General features: G+C 41.4%; 1 protein-coding gene across 4 annotated transcripts in view; it reads left to right on the top strand.

Moving 5' to 3' along the window:
• LOC134318547 (transmembrane protein 132C-like) overlaps positions 1-24,572 on the top strand; it is a 110,186-nt gene that overhangs the window by 71,466 nt on the left and 14,148 nt on the right. The window contains exon 3 of one of the 4 annotated variants that reach the window (XM_062999544.1): positions 4,777-4,997. The exons of 2 other annotated variants lie outside the window; for them this stretch is intronic. In XM_062999544.1, coding sequence (XP_062855614.1) covers positions 4,777-4,780 — 4 coding nt within the window. In that variant the 3' untranslated portion in view covers positions 4,781-4,997. Of the gene's footprint in view, positions 1-25; positions 301-4,776; positions 4,998-24,572 lie in introns of those variants that run through there. One more of the 4 variants, XM_062999543.1, reaches the window with a different exon arrangement.

The raw sequence follows: 24,572 nt of genomic DNA on the forward strand, positions 1-24,572 counted from the left end.
CATTTTCTCTCATTTTTTCTCCCAGTTTAGCGTAGTCAATTTGTCTTATGCTGCTGGGGGTCCCTGATTGCAGTCTGCGTTTGAAGACCCTGTCCACATAGTCCGGTCATCCCTCCCTAGCAGAACCGTGTCTGCTGCAGGCACTGCCAATTATGCCCGACCGGTGGCAATGCCGAGTTTGAACCGATGAGTTCAGAATCTCGACGCTGGTGTGCTAGTGGAATATCCCGCTGCGCCATCTGGGCGCCCTAGGAGTGGCACTATTTATTACAGGGAATGTTTTATGTACATGGTATTTACGTGTGAATAAAAAATACTGAATGAAAAAACTCTTTTTCCCTCTATGTGAATGTAGCTGGATGTTTCCTTTCAGGTGAATTTGAACTTGGTGATTAATTGATTTTGCTTTTCAGTTTGACCCGGGTGATCGACAAATTTGCCGCAGTTACAACAATCCACTCCTGTGTAATTTAGTGTAGAACAGATTCAGTGGCTGAGCAGCCGTCGCAGTGAAAAAGCCTGAAGTGCTTCTGATCCTTACAGAAAGTGGAATATTGAATTCCTGACCATTGGCTGGCTGATCTTTCAGCACAGAGCAGAAATATTGATTTGCCTGTTATTTCTCTAATCTTCATTCTGTACTTACCATGTCCTGCAGGTCACACTGAGAGTGTTTTACTGAAAGAGTTTTACTCGCCACAGGATTCATCAGATTCAGCTTAGCAAAACTGTATCAGAGGCCAGCAGGGGTAACTCCAACCAGTGCAACACCAATGCTGTTTCTCTCTCTCTCTCTTCTCTCTCTCTCTCTCTCTCTCTCTCTCTCTCACACACACTCTCTCTGTTTTTTCCCATCAAAGTTGTAAAGTTGGTTAGAAATGTTGGCATAATTTAACTGGGTAAAATAAACAAATGTGTTCTTCCCCTCATACATGCGCAAATGAGGAAGGACTGCTGCAGAAATCTTCTCAAGACAATGCAGATACTAGTAATGCAGCTCCTTACATAATCTAAACCGTTCCTTTTCAAACATTTTATAACAAATATGTGGTGCTTGGGTGGTGCAGCAGTCGATTATCGCGTTTGCCACCACCGCTGAGATCTGGGTTCGACTGGCTGGACGTCTACACAGACGTGATTGGTTATGTGATAGGACTGATTGCCGCCCGTCCAGGATATTCCTGCCTTACGTCCAGTGTTACCAGGATCAAGCGGTTGATAAAAATGAAAACTAAACAAATCTGAATATTTATTTCAGAATTCACAACAGGATCTGTTTCACACTCTTGCACAACAGTGAGTCCATTAGGTTGTAAAGCTCACTTGACTGTAAACAGTGATTCAAATGTTACTGCAACTATGAATTTATAGTAAACCTGTTTTTAAATGGATCTTGGATTACACCTGACAATCTTATAAAAAAATTTCCTAGCATAAGGTGACAGTTTGAGTTTACGTTCTGACCTTGACATGAGGGCCACTGTTCCATTAACTTTGTACCTACAGACAAAACCCAGCACTGCTTAGAAATGGCTCTGAGTGGACACACCTGCCTGGGTAATATTTATAACCTGCTTTCTAAGTTCTGCACTCATTAGACTCTCCAATCACCAGACTTGTAGCAGTGAAACTAGCCCTATTTATATGGGCAAAGAGAAGTCACCAACTGTGATCAATCATAATGTGGCATCAAGTGAAATGACTGTACATTAAGTTGCTGTGTGTATGCTTGGCAAAGCAGATTTTATTATATTAAAAACTTCATTCTTTTAACTCTGAAGGTTTTTTTTCCTTGACCTCAGCTGAAGTGCAGGTGTATAATTGGTGTTTTCATAAGAAATGTGAGCTAACAGGAGTTTGATTTAATTGAAGTTTACTGAAGATTTAAGATTCATTTATTTACCCAGAACGATGAACATTAATCAACACTAAGTAAATGTAGCAGTGTTAGCCAACTGGCTAATGTTCAACTGTAGATGCTGAAGCCAAACACAAAAACAATTGACATCCAGACAAGACAAGCATTATAAAACAGAGATTACTGTACAGCAGCGCTGTGCAAATGTGCAAAAATAAAATTTCACGGACCAGCGGGGGCGGGGGGATTTATAAAACACTAATTGTACTACTCACAAATGAGCTTTTTTGCTGCAACGAGACGCTGCTTCCACCTGGGGGTGATATGAGATGATAAACACCCGTGTGTTGGAAATGGAAGCGGTGTTTTTATTGCTGATGTAGCGACCTCTAATTATTTATTCTTTCTGTGCGGCCTGGTAATAAATGACCCGGTGGTTGGGGACCACTGCTGTACAGAATAAACCTGACAGCGGGTGAAAGTCTAAGATCAGCGTCCACCTTCCTGTTTCATATTCATCTACTTTAGCTATGCTTAAACATATTCTAGGTTGGCGCTCAATTGGTGCAGCGTTCTATTACACTAGCGTACTATTGTTGACATTGAGGGTTGAATTTCAGTTGTGCTATTGGCCAGCCAGGCATCTACACAGACAGGAATAGCTATGTCTGAGGGATGTGGCCAAAAGAGTAAAAAATTAAGAGTAAAAATTACAACACACATGGTAATTCACCTCTGTGTATCAGACCATCTCATGAGAACGTATATACAGTAAACCTGGTAAACCTGGTATATCCACCGGCCCCGGGGGGAAATAGCTAATGTAATAGCCATGCTCGACAGCCTGCCGTCCATCACACCAAACTCACACTGCTGACCTACCAGGCCTTTCTGTGACTGTTGATGATCCAGTAGTGATGCAAACCACCGTACTATTACTGACATTTTGTTGTGGGGGGAAAGTTTTTGGAAAAGCTGGCTATCGGAATCAAGCTCGGCGTTCCTGGTGTAATCCACAACACATCCAGAACATCTGAAACGTCTGTAAACAACCCAGAAACAGACTTCATGTTTTATCTTTTTCATGTGTAACAGAACATTGTTGAGCTCCGCTGCACCTCCAGATTTCTTTTAATGCCTCAGTACACTCAGATTTTATACCTTACAAAATTGTTTCCTTTAATTTTCATCACTGCTTTATTCTGGTCAGGGTGACAGTGGGTCCAGTTCCACCAGAAAACACTGAGGATGAAGACTGTCAGCAGTTTAGGGTCTCTCAGGTTGTTTGTTTGTTTATTAGGATTTTAACGTCATGTTTTACACTTTCATGACAGGAACGGTAGTTACTCATTACACAAGATTCATCAGTTCACAAGGTTATATCAAACACAGTCATGGACAATTTAGTGTCTCCAATTCACCTCACTTGCACGTCTTTGGACTGTGGGAGGAAACCGGAGGAAACCCACGCAGACACGGGGGAGAACCCGGACCGCCCAACCTGGGGATCGAACCCATGACCTTCTTGCTGTGAGGCGACAGTGCTACCCACTTAGCCACCGTGCTGCCGGTTTCTCAGGTTGCAGATGACAATGACTTCACATGGACGACTCACACCCGGAAGGTCATAGGGCACTTCTCTGGGATTCAGGACGCTCCCTCAGTCAGGCATTGTAATGTGAGCCTTAGCTGACTGCTTCTTTTCACCTGCGCAAGGTGGGTTTATATAGAGATCCTCAATGATCTGCATCATCCCTGTCTTTGTGCAGGAGCCATCGATCAGCCAGCAGAAATCGTAACTGCAGCAGTTATGTAGAATCTCTACGGTCCCTCCCCCCTCAGACCTGCCAATCATCACCGCATTGGCGCCCGGCCTGCCAGTAGCAGAGCTGAGATTTGTACTCTAGCTGCAGTTCTTAAAAATGTGCAAAAAGTCATCATTAAATTTTAAACAACAGACCGGCATGTTATTGCCCCCCAGGTGCTCATGTACAGACATGCTAACCAATAACCGCGTATCTCAAGGCTCATGGTTGCGTTCTCCTGTACAGCTTTTCTCCTGTACCTGCAGCTCTCAGAATTTAATATCACGATGTGCGTCTGCGTACTTTAAATAAGACTTTGTTCTTACACATTTTATTGAGGGTCTGAGAAACATGAAACAATACAGAGTGAATATGATATTATATCCACCGGGTCTCTGTTCCCCCGGGTCTTCTCCCCCGGGTCTCTGCAGCTATACGATGCAATAAGATCTAATTAAAAGAGTAGAGCGGGAGGAAAGTGCTGCAGCACTCAGGGAATGTTTGTAACCACTAGAACCTAATAAAATAAAATAAAATAAACATTTAGTTGAACAGATTGGGTTTTATTTTAATTGAACTTTCCTTTAATTCACCGCAGATTCACCACAATCCCTGAGATTATGCGTGTGTGTGTGTGTGTGTGTATGTGTATCATTTTTTCCATTTCATTTCCATTTCAATTTTAATTCTTTAACACCACTTTATCCTGGTCAGGGTTGTGGTGGATCCAGTTTCCTTATAATCACTAGGCACAATTAAGTAACACATCTCAGACAGAGACAATTAATCAGTTATTCAAAGGAAATTCTTCTAACTTTGCAGCAACAGTTTAGGGAAGGCCCTTTACTATTTCAGTATGACCTTGTCCCTGTGCACAAAGAAAGCTCTATTAATACATAAAGAAAAGCTCGGTTTGAAGAAACTACACTCCCAGGTCACTGTGTGATATGTTTTCTTTCTGTGTGTGTGTGTGTGTGTTTGAGGTACCTTAGCTTTCTTCCACCCCCATGCATAGGTGAATTGGTCCCTCTCTGAAGGGAAATAGGTACAAAAGTTGCACTGTGATGGATTTTTCTCGTTTTTGATGTATTTCTCTGCTTCCACTGTTTCCAGGTAGGACCGGACTCACTGCACCCCTGACCAGGGTGAACCAGCTATACCAGCCATGCTAGTATTGATTATGAGTTTCACTAGCCGTGCTGTGTTGTGCTCTTGTGTTTAAACGCTGGTGGATGTTGCTGTTTTCGCTCACTGAGATAATTGGATTGCTCTGTTTCTCCTTCGTGACTCACGCTGAAGATTTAAAAGAAATAAATGTTAACATGCATTCTTAACCCAGAGGTTTCTTCTTGTGTAGGGCGAGGGGGGGGTGGGTCGGGGGGTGGGGGGGTTCTTTTGAGGCCTGAGACTGGCAGTGACAGGTTGTTCTTTATAGAAATGCGAGGGAGGAATCAAGTCTCGCTCTGACAAGTGTTGGCTGTAAATGCGATTGCACAGAGATTGCTTATAAAACACACACACACACACACACACACACACACACACACACACACACACACACACACACACTATATGGCCAAAAGTATGTGGACACATAACCATGAGCTTGTTAAATATCTCATTCTTAATCCATGGGTTTAGGTACTGTATAGTGTAGACCTCCACTCAACATTTGTAGTGTGTCTGTAGGAATCTGTATACACATGTACATACACACATATACACACAGACATATACACAGTGTTGTTTAAAAATGCACATATATACACAGACACCATGTTTTTTGAAGTAAACAGTACTTACACTTCAGTAAAGTAACGATACCTTTCTGATAAACGACTCAAGTAAAAGTGACCCATGAGGAATCTGCTCAGTGTTCACTGCTCTTAAATTATGTGTTTAATTTGAGAACATCAGAGCATCACAACAAAGAACACAATAAGAAAATACTACAGAAAAATCTTTAAATGGAAGATTCTCTCATCCCTCAGTTAGGAAGTATTTTAATAAGGCATTATGGGAAATGTAGCCTAGACTGCAATAACATCTTCACCACTGCTAGTGCACTAGTTACTACCTACACCATATGACCAAAAGTTTGTTTGTTTGTTTGTTTATTAGGATTTTAACGTCATGTTTTACACTTTGGTTACATTCATGACAGGAACGGTAGTTACTCATTACACAAGATTCATCAGTTCACAAGTTTATATCAAACACAGTCATGGACAATTTAGTGTCTCCAGTTCACCTCACTTGCACGTCTTTGGACTGTGGGAGGAAACCGGAGCACCTGGAGGAAACCCACGCGGACACGGGGAGAACATGCAATCTCCACACAGAAAGGACCCCACCTGGGGATCGAACCCAGGACCTTCTTGCTGTGAGGCGACAGTGCTACCCACTTAGCCACCGTGCCGCCCATGACCAAAAGTATGTGACCACTTGACCAAGAGCTTTTAATTCTAACATTTTATTCCATAACCACAGGCAGCCATATAGAGCCACCCGTAGGAAGGCTTTCTATAAGATTTGGAGTTTATCTGTGGAAGTTTGCGCCCACTCAGTCAAAGGTACATTTGTGAGGTCAAGCATTAAAGGCTTGTTCATACCAAACTGAGGTCAAGCCTTCCTGTAGGCCAGCTGAGATCATCCACATCAAACTTGTTACACATCACTGCCTCGCTTCACTTCTAGTTTATATAACATTGAAGTCCCACCAGCAGTGACCACTGGACCTCCACTCAAAATCACCTTGCTGTAATTAAAAATGAATGTCTTTGTGAACACATGGTAAATCTGTCTGGATTAATGAGCCATGAAGTTAGACATTTATACAGATGATGGGATTTGATACTGTAATTGGATTCATTATCATCCAGTTATTAGTTCCAGGAGAAAATCTCATATTTCAATTAGAAGCAAATAAAACTTTTGGAATCATTGTTGAGCAGCTAAACGAGTAGTTTGCTGCACACAGCATTGATCCTGGGGACGTGGGTTCAGTCCTCACATCAGGATTACTGTTTAGTGTCATCTGTACGTTGATCTCGTGTCCACAGGGGTTTTATTTACATTCTACAGTAGTGATGGAGTGGTTAGTGTAGATTCCAGTTAGGTTTGAGTGAGTGGGTGAGTGGGTCATGCCAGGGTGTATTTCTGCCCTGTGGCTAGTGTTTCTGGGTGGCACTGACACCACTGTGACCCTCACCAGGATTAAGCAGTAAGTACATATGAATAAATAGAAAAATACTATACTGTATATATACTGTATATACTGTATATATACTGTATATACACACACACACAGACACAAATACTAATGGAAACTCTGAGCTAAAGGGAAGATGCCTGACCAGTTGACCAAGCACCACTTGAGCACTACAAAATAGTAGTTTTTCACGTGTTATAAGATAAGCCTGACGTTAACCCAATTAAACACATTTAGAACAAAATAGGATGTTGATTATAAACTAGGCTTCTCATTCAACATCAGTGCCTGAATTACACAAATTCCCACTGACACAGTCAAAATGTTCTATAATTAAATCTTCCCAGAAGAGTGGAGGCTGTTATAGATGCAGGAGGAGGAGGCGTTGGGCTATACAGTGTAAGTCAGTGATGTCCCTGTATCATCAGCAGTATCATCAGCAGCTCAGTGCTGGACAGAGAAATCGGAGCAGAGAAAGAAAACAGTTGGTTTTAGGGAACAGAACAAGATTTTGTGTGTGCAATATTCTTCATGCAGAGGCTCCCTGGGGGGTTGAGGAGACTTTATCAGCTGGACTGACAGCTCAGTGTCAGCTAACCCACACAGTGCAAGGACGGAGGCAGAGCTGCTGTCATTCCTCTGTCCACCCATCATTAGATCATTCAAACCGTCCAGAGTGGGCTACCCACAAGGACCTCTGCACATGACGTTAGTGTCGGTGTCCATCTGAGAATCTGTCAAAAGCACCACTGCTGCATGCCATTCATGGGCTTGTGTGTGTGTGTGTGTGTGTGTGTGTGTGACTCAGTGGTTTTAAGTTTCTGTGCACCCGTGATTGATTATACAAAATACTGCATTCAACACAAGTAATGTTCTTATTGTGTCCAAAAATGTCATGAGCAGGTAATAAATCACAGGTTCACCTTATACTCAGATTTTAAGTTTGTCCAGCCGGTAAAACTGCTGCTTCTCTCTGGGTGGAGGAGATTTCATTTCCCACTCACCATCAGTCATCACCGGCCATGTAAGCCAATCACAGGCGTCTGAAAGCTTACATACCATAACATTAAAACCACCTCCTTGTTTCTACACTCACTGTCCATTTATCAGCTCCACTTACCATATAGAAGCACTTTGTAGTTCTACAATTACTGACTGTAGTCCATCTGTTTCTCTAAATACTTTTTTAACCTGCTTTCACCCTGTTCTTAAATGGTCAGGACCCCCACAGGACCCCCACAGAGCAGGTATTATTTAGGTGGTGGATCATTCTCAGTACTGCAGTGACACTGACATGGTGGTGGTGTGTTAGTGTGTGTTGTGCTGGTATGAGTGGATCAGACACAGCAGTGCCGCTGGAGTTTTTAAACACCTCACTGTCACTGCTGGATTGAGAATAGTCCACCAACCTAAAACATCCAGCCAACAGCGCCCCGTGGCAGCATCCTGTGACCACTGATGAAGGTCTAGAAGATGACCAACTCAAACAGCAGCAATAGATGAGCGATCGTCTCTGACTTTACATCTACAAGGTGGACCAACAGGGTAGGAGTGTCTAATAGAGTGGACAGTGAGTGGACATGGTAATTAAAAACTCCAGCAGCGCTGCTGTGTCTGATCCGCTCATACCAGCACAACACACACTAACACATCACCACCATGTCAGTGTCACTGCAGTGCTGAGAATGATCCACCACCTAAATAATACCTGCTCTGTGGTGGTCCTGACCATAAAAGCAGGTTAAAAAAAGCATGTAGAGAAACAGATGGATTACAGTCAGTAATTGTAGAACTACAAAGTGCTTCTATGTGGTAAGTGGAGCTGATAAAATGGACAGCGAGTGTAGAAACAAGGAGGTGGTTTTAATGTTATGCCTGATCGGTGTATACAGAAGGGCCAGCAAGAGGTCTAGATGTCAAATGACCGGTCGTTACTTTCATCCCTCAAGGTAAGAACAAGGTAATTCACTTGAAAAATTGGTTATCATTTGAGAAGAGGCCACATAGGCAGGAGATTTGGGGCAGTCGTGCATCTAAGACCAACCATATGGACAGAACTTTTATATGGACAGAACTTCTAATGGAGCATTGCAAGTATTTTCATCACACATGAGAATCCCATAAATTCATAAATCCGTTTTGTCAGATATTTGATGAAACCATTTTCAAAATGATCATAATTTCACCAACCCATAATCTGTTAAAAATTCATAATGCTAGAAGCTAGAGCTCCCGTAGTGCTGAACTGTATGAAGTTGAAGAAGAACAAAAGTATTTGTCCAACATTAGATGAGGTGAGGGTGAACAGATCCTCTCACTCTCGCTCTGTTCACTGAAATAAAAGTTTCATGAAAAAGCCTTTCTGACAGAGCAATCCCTCTGACTGAGTTCACAATAAAGAGCCTGGCATGCTTGATTTTCCATGAAATTGCTGCACAGTCATACAGACCAGGCACTGCCAAGATAAATGCCGGTCCATTTAGAAAACTGCTGCCCAAAAGTGGACAAAATTCTGGATTGCATTAGATATTCTTTTTGGTAGAGCAGTTGGATTGTTGGCAGACCGATATCACTCAGCTGGCAGTCATCTCCGCTCATATCTACAGCTAAATTACTTTTCCGTGGCTTTCCTGATCAGGGTTGTAGTGAGCCTGGTGCCACCTGGAAACACACCCTGGGCAGGGCATTAACACCCCCCCCCCCCCCTATTTACAGACTCACACTGAGGGACAATTTAGAGCAGCAGGTCTACCTTTCACATATTTTTGGAATGTGGGGAAAACCTGGAGCTGCACAAACTGGCTCTCAGGAGGCATCAGACAGGTCATGTTGTGTAGAGCGAGCAGATCAGTGCTGCATCATTCCAATCAGGGCACGCTGGGAATCAGCTACTCAAACCTATCTCATTAGGATGAATACAGGCATGGCTAAATGTTAATCTCATCAAGTTGAAATGAGGATGGGGTGGAGTGTGACGACCCGAGGTTTTCTGCTGTACCTTCAGAAAAAGGAAAGCCAGAGAAATGAATCCAGCTGGGAGCTTTTAATGCTAATTTTCTTCAACCACTTTTATTTTGATTGCAGTAAAATTTCTCCATCATTGAGCAGTTTGTGTGGATTCACCTCACAGGGTTTAGAGCTGTTCACAGAATGGGGGCTTCAGTCGAGTACCAAACTCAGTATGTAGACAGATACGCTGAGAAAGTGACTCCCGTTCACAACTGAGATGTTCATCAGTGTAGAGGCTGGACCAGTTATTTTATTTTCATGTTTTACCAGGGGGCGGTATGGTGGCGCACTGTCGCCTCACAGCAAGAAGGTCCTGAGTTCGATTCCCAGGTCCCGGGTCCTTTCTGCGTGGGTTTCCTCCGGGTGCTCCGGTTTCCTCCCACAGTACAAAGACATGCAAGTGAGGTGAACTAGAGACACGAAACTGTTTAACAATAAAATCTTAAAGTGGTGAATCTTGTGTAACCAGTATCGACCTGTTCTGTCATGAATGTAACCAAAGTGTGTAAAACATGACGTTAAAATCCTAATAAATAAATCAATCATGTTTTACCACAGATTTATCCTGTTCAGGATCATTGTGGGTCCATCTTTCTTGTAATCATTAGGTGCAATGTAACGCAGCCCAGAAAGGATGCCAGTTCATTTTACATTTTACATTTTCAGCATTTAGCAGATGCTTTTATCCAAAGCGACTTACATTACAGTTACAGTATACAGTCTGAGCAATTGAGGGTTAAGGGCCTTGCTCAAGGGCCCAACAGTGGTGGGGCTTGAACCAACAACCTTTCGATTACTAGTCCAGTACCTTAACCACTAGGCTACAACTGCCCTCATCACAGGGCCTCGACCAACCCCCCCTTAACAGACATAGCCAATCATGTCTGGAATTAGATGCCTGACCGTCTGACAGCATCGCTGGGGATTCAAACCCTGGATCCCAGCAGTATTGGACTAGCGCAATTTACTTCTGTGCCACCTGAGCACCTTTGGACCAATCAGATTAAGCAATTTACCTGCACGCAGTTTTCACATTGAGTGTCACCCTCGTAAAAAACTCCTTTCGTTGGGCCTTACATTTCATTAATAACACAGACATTCACCTTCAATCCAGTGTATTATATTCCATACCTGCAGGACATATTGCTAACATGAGTATGGCTAGCTGGAGTTTTAAACGACATCACTCATCACTCATCGTTCATCTAAATGTCTGACACGAAACTGCTATTGACCTCCTTGAGATTCAGCCCAAATCCAGAGACGGTCCGCTTGCATAAGTTCCTACAGAAACGACGTCGCCGTGCACATTCTGCTCATACGTGGACCTGTAGCGACTGGAAGTGCCATGCTAATGCGATTGACCTTAACAGTTCGGTGTAATCAGTTTCACCCGGTGGCCTCGAACAGGGAGGTTTCAAATCTAAATCTGTTTATAGTAATAGGATGGGGAGCAGTGGCTGTTTCATTTTCTCCCAGGTTCTCTCACAGGAGATTATAAATTCACACTTTCAGGCTCAGAGAGTGAGTTTCTCATTTGGCGTTTTCTTCGTGCCACTAAATCAATCCGGGTTCTGGGCTGAAAGGTGGCGGAGTCTCACTTCCTTCATCTAGATTTGACTTCCTCACTTCTGTCTCCTGCTGCGATCATCGAGTCTTTCTCTCCTGCGCTTTGTGTGCTCTTATTTTGTCATCTCGCTTTTTCTCATATTTGACCTCTAGTGTGAGATTGTGCTTCTGTGTGTGTGTGTGTGTGTGTGTGTTGTCATTGTCTTTGTTGCACTTATTTAAAAGGTCAGTGTAGACATTTAAAGTTGTATGTCATGTCCACGAGAGAAAAGCTGTGTTAGTGTGTTAGTGTGTGTGTGTTAGTGTGTGTGTGTAGAGGTGATTACAGTTATTTCCATACCGAGGTCCCTCACAGCTTCACCCTACACACTGTAACTAAGTGCTGTATGAATATGAAATGCTGGTATTTTCCCGCCCTTAAACCCACCAGGTTTTCTGTTCCTGCTGTTCTGAAGGACCTTGAAGGTTTAAAGCTGTGAAATAGATGCACAAATCAACACACTTAATAAAGACAGTGTGAAGCCGGACTGCATTTTCTTCAGTATCATTATGTACAGCATATAGAGCTCAGGATAAGATACAATAGCCTTTATTATCCCACAGGGGGAAATTTGTAACGTTACAGCAGCTTTCAAATATACACAGATATAAAAACTTTTGTACATATATTAACAGGAGAAATGTAAGCATATATAAAATATATAAAATATTACAAGGGGTATATAAAAAAGATACAAATTACAAAAGTAACACAGTCTTTGAAAAGCAGAAGACAAATATTAAGATAAGAGATAAGATAAGACTTTATTGATCCCCTTGGGGAAATTAACCTGATACAGCAGTATGAAAACAGGAAAATACAACTAAGTGAAAATATTGCACACAGTGTGTAGTTATTTACTCTAAAAAATATCTAATCGCAAGTAAGTTACATATTGCACCTCTTATTCACCATGAACATGAACATGTAAGAATAGGTATGAGTGACATTATTACATGTTATTACTTCTGTAAGCCCTGATGGCTGCTGGAATATTGCACTGTTTTATAAAGTGAACTGCACATAGTCTTACACATGATTAGAAAATGTATTGCACATGGAATAGTACAGAGTATGACAAGTATTGCACATAATTCAAAAATTGTATCGCACGTTGTTGGAATGGATGTGGCCATTAAAAATATCTTAAATACAACAAAACAACAAAAATATATAGTGTCCTCATTTATCTTAGGAAAAACTGAAATGTGAAAGGTAACAGATTGAAACAGCAAATTCACATAGAGCTGATGAAAGGCAGGGATTTGGTTTTATCCAGTACAAGTTAATTGACTTGTAATTGTAAATAATAAGGCTACAGAACTAGCGTGCTACCATTTGCCACCAAATTTGGCTCAGAGCCCAGAGAGTTTGAAGTCGTTGTGTATAATATAAACCTCAGAGCCTCATGTAGCAGGATAATGAGCTCTACACATGCTACACGAGAAAGCAGAGCAGAGAAAGAAAACTACTGTCCTGGTTTGTGACTAAATATCTGTGAATAAACAATGTAATCAATATAAATAAATATGATCACATGGTTTATTCACATGTTGTTTGGTATCAGTAGTCGGACCAGGTGTGAGGGGAGACCCAGCTCAGACACGGTTATCTGTAGTCGGTCATACTGTGCCATGTCAAATATCTTTGTGAAATCAATAACACTTATGTAGTGCCTCGGCCCTAGGGTGGCCAGTCGTCCGGCTTTAGGTCGGACAGTCCGGTTTTTCAGCTGACACTTAAAAATGGAACTGGTTTCATTTTTCATCAATATTATCTGTCATTGGCTCAGGTACATGTCAAAACAAATGCTTTGTATTTCATTGGTTTAACAGCCTCATTTGAATGCTTATAGTGCTACCTATCGTGGGCGGACCAGTGGTCTCTCTAAATGCTAGTCTGTGATTGGGTGGTTGAATTTCGCCCGCTCGCTCTGTTCTGCATACACCTCTACCTGAGTCAGTTAATCAGCTCTCATGCTCAGGAACGCTGTGAAAATGCCAATTATATCAAAAGTAGACACAACATTTAGAGAGTAAAACAGTAATTTGTCATAGAATTCTTGCTTAAATTGGTCAAAAACTCTTATATGTTATATGGGTTCTGGTTTCATTCTGTGTGTTGCAGTATCATGTCCCCCTGTTCCTGGTATGACGTCCTCCTTTTGGGGGTGTAATGTCCTTCTTTTTGTGATTATGAATGTGGCCACCCTACACCCCTGGTTTTGGACTGCTTTGGTTGGAGGAAGTAAGAAAATATAGGGGGGCAATGCCCACCCCAGCGCCCCCAAAGCACCGGCCCTGCTTGTGTTACTTTAGTTTCGCCCTAAGCCGGATTAGAACCTGGGGCGGAAAAATATGCACACTGCACTCTGCCCACTGCGCTACACAAACAGTGGAGTAATAAACAGGTTGTTATGCTGATACGCCTGCACACACACACGGTGTTGCTAACCAAACGCTTTGTAATTCCCCTGTTAGTGGCAGAAGCCGCTCGCCAGGTTCAGAGATCATTTAAAAAAAATAGCCTTTGCTTGCGTTGCGCTTGGCGGGGGCAGTGAGAAAATCCCCCAGCACCGGCCCTGTAGTGCCTAGTTCCTTTCTCTTGCTTTCTCCATGATGACCGGGGGGTTTGTGATCTGATCCCACATGCTTTTTCTTGGCCTAAACCCAGCGTGTTCCTGGGCAAACTCTTCTACGAGCTTGGCGTACATTCATTTCAGGATTACTTGCTCTCACATTTGTTTTAAACATTGAAGCAAACATGTTTCTTAAACTCCAACAGTCCCTCCTGATCCAGATTGTTATTGTATTTTTACTTCTCTGTTAACCCCCCCCCAAAAAAAAGGAAACGTATCCCCACTGACTCTTAAATTCTGCATTGATTCCCTCTTACCCAACAATTAAGAGCAGTTAAGAATCAGTATTAGAGAAAGGCTAGCCTGCTCACTGCTCATTATTCCACTGTGTATGTATAAGTGTGTGTGTGTGTGTGTGTGTGTGTGTGTGTGTGTGTGTGTGGATGCATGTACGTTCCCATGATAAATCCTCAGCATAATTACATGTGTGTTTTTTTTCCAAAATAAGAAAGTTTAGTGATTCTCAGTTTCTGCAGTAACCTTTTACAGAAGCTTGTTTGTGGAATGTGGAATGTTAATATGAGGTTTTGCACATTGACCTTGAGGTCTGAGGCAGGTGTGAGGATTCAGGGTCTTCATTAGTGCTTTAAGATACACGCTAACAATCTACTGCAGCCAAATCCACAGCCTACACGCAAAACACTGTCAGACCTACTGTAGATACACCACACACACACAAGCCAAGATCAGTGTACACTTTCATTTTATTTTATTTACTGCTTCATCCTGGTCAGGGTCACAGCGGGTCTGGATGAGATGTCAGACCACTTTTTGTTTACGCCTCAACATTCACTAAGTGAATTATGGGTTGTGTGTTCTAAATGTCCAGTTATCATGTTGCAGTAAAATTCTTTTTATTTAGCGGTGTTTTGTGTTTTTGTGGGTTCATGTGGGTTCTTTTTTTTTACGTTTTACTTGTACGTGGCACCGCAGCACCATTCTGCTGTATTTGTTTTTTAAATAAGAGAAAAACCTTCATATTTTGGTGTGTTGGGGAGAGCTGATGTTTGATGTGGTCCTTGGGTATTGTAGCCTCAAGGTTTTATGCATAAAACAGAATGTGAAGCGGACCTGGACTGACTTGTTTTCACAATTTAAATCAAGTGGACCATGAAATGACCCAAAACAAACTGAACCGAGACTTTTTTCAGGATGAAGTCTCAGTTTGGTTAGTTTTTGGGGTTATTTAGAAGAGACTGAGTTGGTTCGACGTGTTCACACGTGCAAAAGGAGCCACGACTCCGACGCTAAAACTTTCCAAGTGTAAAAACGTCCTTACATCAATAATAAACATTATCCTGCGTTAAGCTTTTAGACATCATGTTATTACATGTTAGTACATGATTAGATGTCAAGTTAAAGTTGAATGTATAATGTACACAGACTCGGTACATTGATCGAATCGTCACTTCTCTTTCATGCTCTGTATATTCTATATTTTATTCAGGAAAGGCTTAGCGTTAAGAACCACAGCAGAAAAAAGCATAAAGTCAAAAAGCAATATTTGAACTAGTATAGATATTCTCAGAAAGGCAAGAGACATGATGTGATTTCCCACAGAGATCCATTTCTTTCTTTTGGCACTTCAGAAATCTATTTTCTATTTTTCTCTTTTTCATTTCTTGCCTATACAAAGTCCTTCTGTATGTCTGTGTCTCACAGTCTGCTTGTATGTCTTTCTGTTTGTCCACCCATCTGTCTGTCTGTGTCTGTTTGTGTCTGTCTGCCTTTCTGTGTGTTTTTTTCTGTCCTGTTTTATGACTAAATATCTGTGAATAAACAAATAAATAAATATGATCACATGGTTTATTCACATGTTGTTTGGTATCAGTAGTCGGACCAGGTGTGAGGGGAGACCCAGCTCAGACACGGTTATCTGTAGTCGGTCATACTGTGCCATGTCAAATATCTTTGTGAAATCAATAACACTTATATTGTGCCTCGGCCCCGGTTCTGGACTGCTTTGCTTGGGGTGGACAGTAAGAAAATCTGGGGGATCAATGCCCACCCCAGCGCCCTCATAGCGCCGGCCCCGCTTGTGTTACTTTAGTTTCGCCCTAAGCCGGATTCGAACCTAGGGCGGAAAAATATGCTTTCTGCGCTCTGCCCACTGCGCTACACAAACAGCGGAGTAATAAACAGGTTGTTATGCTGATACGCCTGCACACACACACGGTGTTACTAAAACTAAAAGTGAACACTACTTAAAACAATAACCAAACGCTTTATAATTCCCCCGGTAGCAGCAGAAGCCGCTCGCCGTTACAGGTTCAGAGATCATTTTTAAAAAAATAGCCTTTGCTTGCATTACGCTTTTGCTCTTGCTCTTTTTCATTTCTTGCCTATACAATGTCCTTCTGTTTGTCTGTCTTTCTGTCTCACAGTCTGCTAGTATGTCTTTCTGTTTGTCCACTCATCTGTCTGTGATTGTTTGTCTGCCTTTCTGTGTGTTTTTTCTGTCTGCCAAACGAAATTACCCATTACTATTTCCAGCAGAATCTCTCCAGGTCGTGTTCTAGGAACTAGATGAGGTTGAAATGAATTCTTAATGCCTCTTCTTTGTCTCTCTGCTCTTCCTTCAGCCCTCCTCTGTGTTTACACTGACAGAGGGCTGTAATTGGCAAACATGGGGCCGCACAGAGCCATTTTTCTTTCTTCATTATGGATCAGACACTTGGATTAACAATACGAAGGCGAGATCTGCCTGTGGTGCTTCCGGATTCAGAGGGGCTCACCTTGACTAGGCGGATTTGTTAGTGATTGATAATTCACCCTTCATTCAGTCTCTATGGTGACTTTGAGGCTTATTTGAACAAAGTATAAGAAAATAACTTCATCAGAAACACTTCTCTGTCATCCTGTATGTTTGGACGCACCATCTGAGCACACGTTGACTTTAGAGGCATTTCAGAGTGGACGAACCACCAACACTACCTGCTACGCCACCTTATTAATTACATACATATAATCATTGTAAGCACTCTTGTGCTAGTTATACCACCCTAGTGTTGGATATATATTTTACCCATCAATATTTCATCACTCATAGAAATAGTTCAAATAAATACTTTGGAGGAAGTGACTTCTTGAATACAGTTTGGCCAGTTTATTTAATTCTTTATGGCAGATCCTCTCAAGCTCAGTCAGATTGAAGACAAACCTTTATTAACTGCTATCTTTACCTCCCTACACAAATGTTTAATAGAGTTTATGTCTGGGATTTGTCTGGGCCACTCAATGACATTTATTCTCTTGTAATTGGCTGCATTTATCCGTACCTCAGTTCTTATTAGTCTTTTGTCCCTGCTTCTAATACACATCTACATAACATGATGCTACCACCACCAGGTTTCACTGTAGGGATGTCATAACCAGCTGATGTGCAGTGCTTATTTTTGCCAGACATAGTGCTTGACAGAAGAGTTACATTTTTATCTCATCCGGAAAGAGGATCTTTTTCCTCATTTTTTCCTTTTTCATGCCCTTTAGCAAACTTCAGGCAGGCTGTCATATGTCTTTTACTCAACAGTCGATTCTGTCTGGCCATTCTGCCCTAAAGGCCTGATTTATGGAGGCTGCAGAGCTGATTGCCTGTCCAACACACTCTCCCATCTCTGCACAGGACGTTTGAGTTCTTTTAGAGTGAATGTTGGGTTCTTTGTTTCTCAGCTTCGGGTGTCCACATTATTCTGGCCTCAGAGTCTCCATGAACAAACAGAACATGAGTGAAGCGAAAGAAAAACACTACAAATGTTACGTTATGTTGAACAAAGAGGAAACAGAAAGCGAACCTACCTCTCTTCCCAATGGTGCAATGAGCTCGCCCCGGGCTGACTGAGCTCAGACACTCGTGTGTCAATTTAGCAAAAATAATAGAACAAATATGAATGAAATGGTTGGAAAGAGAGAAATATTGACTAAGCGTTACACTCTGAGAATTGCTATTGCTTTCAGATAATCACTGTTGAAAAAGGAATTGAATTATTCATTGTTTTAAGGGTGGTGGTTTATGGGGGTGCTGCAATTTTGTGTGGAAAGATTTTAAATCTTTCTCTTAACCTAAGTTAATATTCTGCAAAATCATTTCATGTAAGATACAAGGATCCTCCTGATGATTGAATATTTAAATATTTAATGTGAACATTTTCTTATTTCTCTTTAAGAAGAGAAAAGAGCTCTGAACAAAAAACTGTTCTGTACCGTAGCTGCCTGCATTCAATACATAACAATGAAGCTTCCTGACAAAGCTAAAATACTCAAGACCAGGCAGACAGGCATTAATGCTCCTCTTCTACCAGCTGCTGGAATAAACCTTCCCTGTTTTGTTCGAGTCTTTGTTCAGTTAAAGATCTTCATCACCTGTTGACTTCATACTTAAGTGAAAACTGACCTTCCACCTACTGATTTTATTTCTTCATAAAAATAGAACACATGCTTTGTTTATCTTCCTGTATTTTCTTTTTCTTTTGATTTGAGGTTCCAGACTGTTTGTACCAGAATAAGAAAATTTTCACTAAGAAAAAAGAGCTTCTGCTAAACGCTGTAACCGTAAACGTGTCAGTGAACACGAGCAAATCACAGACAGTGAACTGAGACGGAGCCAGTAGGTACTATAATCATGTAATTGCTACAGAAATAACGGAGGTGTGTACGTACGTGTATGGGGGGGGGGGGGGGGACGGGACAAATTGACTTAACAGTGGATTTGCAAAGCAGACTGTGAAGTCAAGTGCTGTGATCCCTCCCCACACTCACAATCCTCATGTGAGGCCTCACCAGGAGGTAAATCCGATCCAAAACGCCTCAGTAACATACTATGCTCTCGCTCCAAAGATTTACAGCCAAACTGGGCTGGCACTGAGGACACGCCAGACTGGGCACAGCGGTGCTCTGACCCCCCTAATGTGACTCAGTCGCTTCTTTTTAACCTCCAGCTCTCACACTGGTGTTCTTCATAAAGTCAGACTAAATGAAGCTCCGCGTCCAAAAGCCTGACGGCTAATTGAGTTAAAGCCACGCTGTCTGAAAACAGAGCGTCGTTTAATCAGCAGCATTCTTTTATGATTACTGCGTGTGCTAACGATGTTTGTGTATTAACGAGACATTAGTACCACACGCTGCAATCAGTGCAGTAATTGATAGAAGAGTTTGTAATGAAAAAATGAGCTCATCAGATCTGGTTAATGTTATCTCATGAGTCTGAGCCTCAGGCCTAAAATATTTCATTTGGAGTCTCTTAAGTGACCTACTGGATGTGGTTAAACACACACACACACCCACACCATAGACAAACACACAAACACACACACACACACACACACACACACACACACTATTAATATTTGTACACGCAACAAAAGGAGAAATTCAATTTAAATGTTGAAAGAGTAAACAATAATTTATTATTTATATGGCTGGTTGGATGATGGATGGACGGATGATAGATAAGTGGATGAATGATGAATGCATGGATGAATGGGTGGATGTATGAATAAATGAATAAATAAATGGATGGATGAATAAATGGATGGATGGATGGATGGATGAATAAATGGATGGATGGATGGATGAATAAATGGATGAATAAATGGATGGATGAATAAATGGATGGATGGATGGATGAATAAATGGATGGATGGATGGATACATGGAAGGATGGATGGATGAATAAATGGATGAATAAATGGATGGATGGATGGATGAATAAATGGATGGATGAATAAATGGATGGATGGATGGATGAATAAATGGATGAATAAATGGATGGATGGATGGATGAATAAATGGATGGATGGATGAATAAATGGATGAATAAATGGATGGATGAATAAATGGATGGATGGATGGATGAATAAATGGATGGATGAATAAATGGATGGATGGATGGATAAATGGAAGGATGGATGGATGAATAAATGGATGGATGGATGGATGAATAAATGGATGGATGGATGGATGAATAAATGGATGGATGGATGGATGAATAAATGGATGGATGGATGGATGGATGAATAAATGGATGGATGGATGGATGAATAAATGGGCGGATGGATGAATAAATGGATGGATGGATAAATGGATGGATGGAAGGATGGATGGATGAATAAATGGATGGATGGATGAATAAATGGATGGATAAATAAATGGATGGATGGATGAATAAATGGATGGATAAATAAATGGATGGATGGATGAATAAATGGATGGATGGATGGATGAATAAATGGATGGATGGATGGATGAATAAATGGATGGAAGGATGGATGAATAAATGGATGGAAGGATGGATGGATGAATAAATGGATGGATGAATAAATGGATGAATAAATGGATGGATGGATGGATGGATGAATAAATGGATGGATAAATGGATGTATGATGTATGGATGAATGAATGGGTGGATGGATGATAGACACTTGAGTCGCACAGTACTCTATTATGCTGGGTTCAAATATCAGCAGTGCAATTAAGCCAAATGTCAGCGTGGTGGTGGGGGTGATAGACATAGCTGGATGTGTTAAAGACGTTCTTTGTTTTCTGAAATCAGAAGAACTGTTAGCAAACAGATGCATCATATTTACAATCTGTTAGGCCACTGAAATAAATGATTAGTTTTAGTTGTCATCTTGGTCAGTCAGGTCCTTGGTGAGAACGCCCACCTTAAGAACATTCAGGAAGAGCAAGCATCAGGAAAAGAACTGAGTGTGCAGTCAGTGACACATACAGTGATAAATGCAACAATAACAACATCAGCAGCAAATGTAATCAATAGAAAGTGATATGATGGATCAGAACTGTCCTCATGCCAGTCCCTGATCCCAAATAACAATGCGCAGCAGGTTCTTACAGATAAGGAGAAGCCGTTTGGATTTCTGAGAAAGACTCTTGTCACCTTGTACCTTCGGTTCCGTTCTGTTCCATTCAAAGCATTTGTGTAGAGCGTTTATTAATAGTCACAAAGCAGCTCTGACTAAAGCCCGAGTCTACAGCACTAATGAGCAAGTTTACGGCAACAATAAACCACCAAAGAACTGGAGGATCAAATGTTCGGAGGAACCAGGGCTCAGAACGGGTGGTCTTATGGGGCCACATGTCTTCTCTAACAAGATTTTCATTTTTAAAGAAGCTGGAGATTTTGGCTTAAAGGTGGGTGGGAACGAAGTGTCGTCAGGGCAGGACTGAACTTCACATGTTTCACACGTTTCCTGAAGGCACATCTCACTGCAGCAACACTTTGTTTTGTCATGGTCTCCAGATGTTTCCACCTCACTAACATAGATTATGGATGTAACAGCGCATGTCAAACACTAACACTAACATGTCAAACAGTGGCCATAATCACAGAAACAAACAAATAAATGATACAAATTATTCTTAAACATTTATGAGGATGACGATGATGTTGCTGATGGTCTGATTGCTCTGAGTATTTGTGTCTTTTAAGTTTGTTTGTGTTTGTTTTTAAATGCTAGAGTTGAGATACAGGGTGTCCAGTGGTCCTCATGTTCAAACGTCACCATTTTCTGGTGTTTCCTGGTAAAACCAGACCTGCCGTGACCCTGTCCTGGATAAAGCAAAGTTGATGGAACAAAAAGAAACACGTACAACACTGTGTGTTTATATGCAAGTGGTAGCTCAGTGGTTAAGGTTGGGCCCTTAGGAAAGGTCTCAGACCCTCATAAGGTCCTGGGTTCGATTCCCAGGCGGGGCGGTCCGGGTCCTTTCTGTGTGGAGTTTGCATGTTCTCCCCGTGTCCGCATGGGTTTACTCCGGGTGCTCCGGTTTCCTCCCACAGTCCAAAGACGTGCAAGTGAGGTGAACTGGAGATACAAAATTGTGACCTGATGAATCTTGTGTGATGAGTAACTACCGTTCCTGTCATGAATGGAACCAAAGTGTAAAACATGACGTTAAAATCCTAATAAACAAACAAACTCTGATCATCGTCATAATTTTAAGCATCTGCCAAATGTTATAAATGTAAGTGCTTAATATGTACATTTACTCTAGTGGTTTTAGACTCAGTAAGATGTTTTTAGCAGCTTGTTTTCCTGTATCACACTGAAAACATCAACATTTCATCAAAAGATCGTGATTGCACAGCATTAAAAGGTTTAAATCCCGACACAGGAAGGCTGGGTGTGAATACTCCCAGTTTGCCTGATTACTCACAGCATTGGTGTGCTAGTTCTCCACTTTAGTGCTTCATGCTTCTTTGTGTGTGCTGATGTTGAGGGGTTACAGCCCCGTTATGGTGTGCCCATTCTGTAATCAGCCATGATTGGCTTTGATGCCTTTTGTAGCTCGGCCACCTTTTATCATCTCACTGCAGTTGTCACATCGAAGCGCAGAGAATTTAGGTAACATGGCAACCGCGGCCATCAAAACGTACGAATAAATTCACATGCTTTTTGTGTGTGTTTGCTACTGTGTCACTTTGTGCCTCAACAGTTAAAATGTTCTAAATGACCTTGAATTTGAGAAGCAGCTTCATGAGAAACATGTACTATTAACTCCTGAAAAAAAAAAAAGAGTAAGCGCTGCTTTTCTCTTTCACCATTTTTCATCTGTGTTCAGTGTCAAACTAATGAGAAATGTAACAGAGAACTCAGTATAAAACTGCACACCGAGGTTAATAATACAAATCCCACAAGATATAGAGCTGCTATAAATTCTGTTCAGTTCCTGCAGCAGAAGCTCTGCATGATGTCTCAGAAAGTTTTGGTCATAAAAGAATGAAAAACTGTTGCTGCAATAAAAGTAAAAAAAAAAAAAAGGATCTGATCGAGTTGTTTATGGTTTGTGGTACTTTACTGTAAATGGTAACTTTAAATCCCTCCGCTGGAAACGAGTATTTCTCAGGTTAAATTGGGCTGGAATGAGAGTGTGGGTCCACTTTACCCGTTCTGGTCCTGGAGGAGACACAGGATAGCTCTCAGACACGAGTCTTATTGGATTTTAGCTGCTGCTGTTTTGATTTCCTCATATGGCCACCTGGGGAACACCTTCCTATTTCACTTATCTTCTGACTATTTATAGAGAAAACCGTGAGAGAAAGAGAGAGGAAGAGAGAGAGAGAGAGAGAGAGAGAGAGAGAGAGGGTAAGCTAGATGGATGGATGGATGGATGGATGGATAGATAGATAGATACTTTATTGATCCTTTGCAGGAAATTTCTTTGTTACAGCAGCTCATATCCGACAACAAACAACTTCTTACATACAACAACATTCACTAACAGTATAAAAACAAGCAATAAAAATTCACATTAAGATTCCATATACATGTAAACATTAGTCTTATGGTGCATGCATAGCATACAATAATGTAGGTGTTTATTATAAATTATTATGAATTATTTTGAATTATTATGAGTTGTTGAAGAGAGAAACAGAGAGGAAGAGAGAGAGACAGAGAGAGAGAGGGAGAGAGAGGGGGTAAGAGAGAAATGAGAGAAGCTCCATGTATTTATTTTAATATTTATTATGAAAATGTAAAAGTTTCCACACTGTGCTGTTCTTACTGTTCTTTTATGCTCTACACTTGAGGATGTTTTGGCAGAACTGTTTTGTCCAGCCATGACCTTACTGTCTCTGATCATTTGACAATCATCATGGACATTGAGGTCACTAGGCCCATCACTAGAGCTAAACGTAAAATATCCTTCAGGAATCTTCAATATATCTCTCCCTCTGCTTTCTCAGATTCTCTTGTTAAAAAGATGTCTGTCTGTCCTGTACTGTCTAGTAATTCATCTGACCTTGTCGATTACTATAATGACATACTCGCCTCATGTCTTGATGAGCTGGCTCCTTTGAGAACCAAATTTGTTTCATTTAGTCATTCTGCACCATGGTACACAATTGAGCTTCACCAAATGAAATCCCGTAAACGCCAGCTTGAAAGACTTTATAAGAAAACCGGTCTAACAGTACATTATCAGATTTATTCTGATTATCTTCAACATTACAAAGACGCTCTTACGGCAGCCCGATCCACTTACTATTCCGAACTCATACATGCTGGATCAACAAATCCTAAGACTCTCTTTTCCACAATAAATAAACTTCTCAAACCAGTTGACAATACTACCAATTCCTTTACAGTTGACAAGTGTAACTCTTACCTCTCATTTTTTCAAACAAAAGTTGAGAATATCCACAATTTTCTGACAGTTTCCCCTGTCATCTCTGTTTCTCCGCCTATCTCATCTCAATTTATTACTCAGCCTCTGTCTCAGTTCTCACCTGTGTCTCATTTGGACCTATCTGAGATCTTAACAGGGATGCGAAGCTCCACTTGTGTTTTGGATCCTGCTCCATCAAAACTTGTTAAGGGTTGTTTTCCAGTTATCTCATCACTTATCACAGAGATAATCAATTCCTCTCTTAGTTCTGGCTCAGTCCCTCAATCACTCAAATTGGCTGCTGTTACTCCCATAC

This window comes from Trichomycterus rosablanca, chromosome 7 (assembly GCF_030014385.1).
Source record: "Trichomycterus rosablanca isolate fTriRos1 chromosome 7, fTriRos1.hap1, whole genome shotgun sequence".
Taxonomy (NCBI): Eukaryota; Metazoa; Chordata; class Actinopteri; order Siluriformes; family Trichomycteridae; genus Trichomycterus; species Trichomycterus rosablanca.